Source organism: Apodemus sylvaticus, chromosome 10 (genome assembly GCF_947179515.1).
Source record: "Apodemus sylvaticus chromosome 10, mApoSyl1.1, whole genome shotgun sequence".
NCBI lineage: Eukaryota > Metazoa > Chordata > Mammalia > Rodentia > Muridae > Apodemus > Apodemus sylvaticus.
Window position 1 is genome coordinate 88,637,998 of NC_067481.1, and position 4,011 is coordinate 88,642,008.

Sequence of the window (4,011 nt, forward strand, 5' to 3'; positions counted from 1 at the left end):
GTGACCCTTTAGTGTTGGTGACCCTCTCTTATTTTTCTATACCATGGTCTGAGGGATTCATTGATCAGTGTCTAGTTTAAGCACTGGCCTGAACAAGAAGAATAGCTTCTTGGTTTTGTCCACCCTCCTTCCACACTGGCTTATGCAAGACTCTTGACTGCATAACAAAGTTGAGTTTTTAATAATCAGCATGTGCTGTTATAAAGCTGTATATCACATTCTAGACACCACCACACTGGGCAATTTACTATGATACTGTGGAAATCCCTGTGAAGTAGATGTGGTGATTTTTCATTTGGACTGACTGATAAGCTGAGTTACAAGGGCCAGACGCGGTTTAGACAAGGTCACTGGCTAGTGAGTGACCATGATGAGATTGGCATCTACCACACTTCAGAGACATACACTCAAATAGACTAGGCATGAATTCCAAAATCATGCTGAAATTAAGGACAAGGGGTTTGGCCTTCGAAATTGTATCAATATAATGATAATTGAATTGATTATAGCAATACAATATTCCATACCAACATTAGTGTCCTTCACCAAGGTTCTAAGGTCTTACTGTGTGACTTTCAATGGTCTTGCTGACTGAGGAACTCCAGATATCAGGAAACCATATGGTTTATTATCTAAGCAGCTATGGCCAAAGCATTCATGTTCTTGAACTTCGCAACAGGTGTGCATCCTTCCATCTTTGCTAACTGTTAAACAGAATTTTCTACTTTTCAGGCAAGAGTTGATAAAGTATATGATTGGTTGGTTTAGGAGGACCCTGGAGAAAAAAGATATCTGTGTGAAAAGAGAAAGGCAGAATGACTTCATTTTTAGGGCCTCTGGCTCCATGCTGTCTATACTCATATGCACGTGGCTTAGCCTTTTTGTACATAGAGATGTCCTACTTCAGTGTCTACACAGCCAATGAAGAGCAGAGGGCTTGAGAACTACAGATCTGGTCCCCAAGTAGTTCCTGACATATCAACGAGGCAGTGAGTAACAGTAGCCTGGAGGAAAATCATTACCCCTGCTCTGGGTTGTACTTTTCCAGTTTAATTAAAATGTGCGTTGGTCTGTTCTGCCCAGGCCCTGGTTCTATGGTCCAGGCTATCCTTCCATGGCAAATGGAATCAGTGAGAACCTGTCATTTGAAACTTGGGTGTGCCTAAGCATTTTTGTCATTATTTGCTAAGCATACGGTTGGTGTTTTCTCAATAATATTTGGCACAGAATTTGGTGAAGGCAAAGGCGAGTTCATGTGTTAGAAAGATTCCTTCCTTTCTACATCCCTATCACATTCACAGTTACTCATTACTTCCCTCTTTGTAGCAGGTGTCCTGTCACTGAGAGGGCCAGTGGACATTTAGGTTGATAAGTAGGTGGTGATGTGGATACACATCTCTCAGTAAGTTCTCTTATTGACTAAATGGTCGCTGGGAAGAAGTACCCAGCTCTTTTCAGATACAGTGTCTCTCCCAAGGAGAAAACACTAATTAGAGTTGGCTGAAGGCTGATTGAAGAAATCAGGGGTGGACTGGGCAGATGGCTCAATAGGCAAAGCACTAGCTTTGCAAGCAAGAGGACCTGAGCCTGAATCCCAAGAAGCTGTGCAAAGCTGGACCCTGGAGCACTCATTTATAGTCCCAGGGCTTGGTGTGATAGGAGGTAGAGACAGGAGAACACCCAGATGCCTGTGGGCCAGCCTGGGGTACACAACACAGATAAACCAAGAGGGGAGCAACAGTCAAGACTGTTCTCTGACCTGTTCACATATGGCACATGTGAAATTGCACTCATATTCACACACACACACACACACACAGTCAGAGACAAAGACAGAGATGGAGTGAGAAGATAATTTGCATGTCATCAGCATCTTACATTATTATTCTCTGGGCCATGGCTTCAGTTTAATGTTGGTTGAATAACCTAGAATCACAGCAAATCATAAATATTTCTACATGATCACTTATATTCCACGTTTTCTTTCCTTTATCCTTCTCTTTCCCTATCTTCCTTTCTTCTTCAGACATTTCTTCCTATTTTGAGAATTATTTTTTTTCCTCGCTAATCGTTCCATACAAAAACCAAAATGAAAACCGTCAAACAAATAAAATCTCACAATGAACAGAAGCAAACTCGATTTGGCTTTGATCGACCTGACCTCATAACTAGATCTCCCATGCCAGCGACAGAATGATCATGTTTTCTGTGCCCTTGCAATCAGGAGATGAGCTTCTTGTTACTACCCTCCCCTGAGTGTGCTAAATTAGACAGTAAGCAAAGTTGCCTGTATTGTCTAGAGCTGTTTGCAGACTAGAGATTTAAGTGTATATCAAGCTTTTTTCCAAAAGAAGGTGTGCAGGCCTAGCAGTTTCCCCTCTACATTTCCTCAGGGGTCAGAACTGACAGTCACACTGCTTGAAATCACAGTCATTTGTTTATCTACTCACTTACTTACTTTTCTAACTGTTTTTATTTTTATGCTTCTAGGTGGGTAAAGTGACAGGTGCCAGCACTCCAGCCTCTCCTTTTCTGAAAGTCGGGGAGCTCCATTTCATCTGGAATAATGGATGTAAAGGATCGGCGACATCGCTCTTTGACCAGGGGACGGTGTGGCAAGGAGTGTCGCTACACCAGCTCCTCTCTGGACAGTGAGGACTGCCGTGTGCCCACGCAGAAGTCCTACAGTTCCAGTGAGACCCTGAAGGCTTATGACCATGACAGCAGAATGCACTACGGAAACCGAGTCACAGACCTGGTGCACCGGGAGTCCGATGAGTTTTCTCGACAAGGTAGGCAACACCACCCCACCCGATAGGCTCATATCCCAGCTCTGCCCCACCCATTAGGATCCACCCCCATTCCTGACCTGCCCTGTCTCATGTTGATGACTGAAGTGCACACAACTACACAACTAACTCATAGTTAAAAACAAACTTTTTTTGTGGTGAAAAGTTCCTTTTCGTTATTGTGGATGCTAGATAGCTCAGCAATATGGAAGTTGCTTTTTGGAGAACTTCTGTAAGTCTCCTCAGATGTAGCACGAAGGTCCTTGCCTTTGTAAAAGGTATTCCTGTGACAATGGAAATTCTCTGTCTGCTTGATAGGAGGCTTTCACCCTGGTTTTTGAAGTTTACTCCAAACTTCTGAGAACTCATTTTGACTGTCCCACTCAATTATATTCACTCTAAATGAATCACGTCCGTATTAAAAGACATTTGAGAACTTCCTGGCAAAACATACACACACAATGGTGCTAATTCTGATTTCTGTGTTCTTATTTCCATGTTTAGGATTGTAACTGGGCAAATCAACACTTTAATCCAATTGTACCCATATGTCTCTCCCCTTTCCTGTTCATTAGACCTCACTTTTACTCTAACGTCTTGGTTTATTTAGGAAGACCTCTCTCTGAGGCACACAAACTCTTTGTGTCCAGTATCCATGCAGAATTCCACAGTCACTTGTCTAGGCCTGTGAACTGAGGCCAAGCAGTGTGGAGGTCAGAGTGTAAGTCGCACTTGCTCTGTGCCTTTCTTCTCGAATACCAGCCGAGCGTGCACCAGTCACATTAATAGCTCGGCAAAACTAAAAGTGAATGCGCAAGCCGCAGTAGCCGCACTAGGCAGGGTCACACAGCCAGCACCCCAGGGGCTTGGCCCTGTCCAGCCGGGTTAGTTCATCATTTGTTTTATAATACTGATTCTTTATTTCTTTTTCTGTGTCCTCAGCAGTAAATACTGGAATGCCTATAATTCCTAAAGAGATACCTACACATGGAATTCCATTCCTGGCTTCTTAGTTCCCTTCAGTTCTTGCATTTTATCTCTTTTTATTTTATAGAAAATACACACGTATGTAATGAAATAGCATGGTGCCTGAGATTTATAAAAGTACAGGTCACATGTTGTTCTGAAACATCTTAAATACTCCCATTTTTAACCGAGCTCCTGTTATATTTAACGAAATATTCTTAAATCAATAAGCAGTTAAAATTGCTTTTGTTGCCAT

At 42.6% G+C, this 4,011-nt stretch overlaps 1 protein-coding gene across 1 annotated transcript in view; it reads left to right on the forward strand.

Annotated features, from left to right (window-relative positions):
- The first annotated feature begins 2,557 nt into the window (after positions 1-2,557).
- Tenm2 (teneurin transmembrane protein 2) overlaps positions 2,558-4,011 on the forward strand; it is a 922,633-nt gene continuing 921,179 nt past the window's right edge. The window contains exon 1 of the mRNA XM_052195978.1: positions 2,558-2,792. Within this exon, the coding sequence (XP_052051938.1) occupies positions 2,567-2,792 (226 nt within the window). The 5' untranslated portion in view covers positions 2,558-2,566. The remainder of the gene's footprint in view (positions 2,793-4,011) is intronic.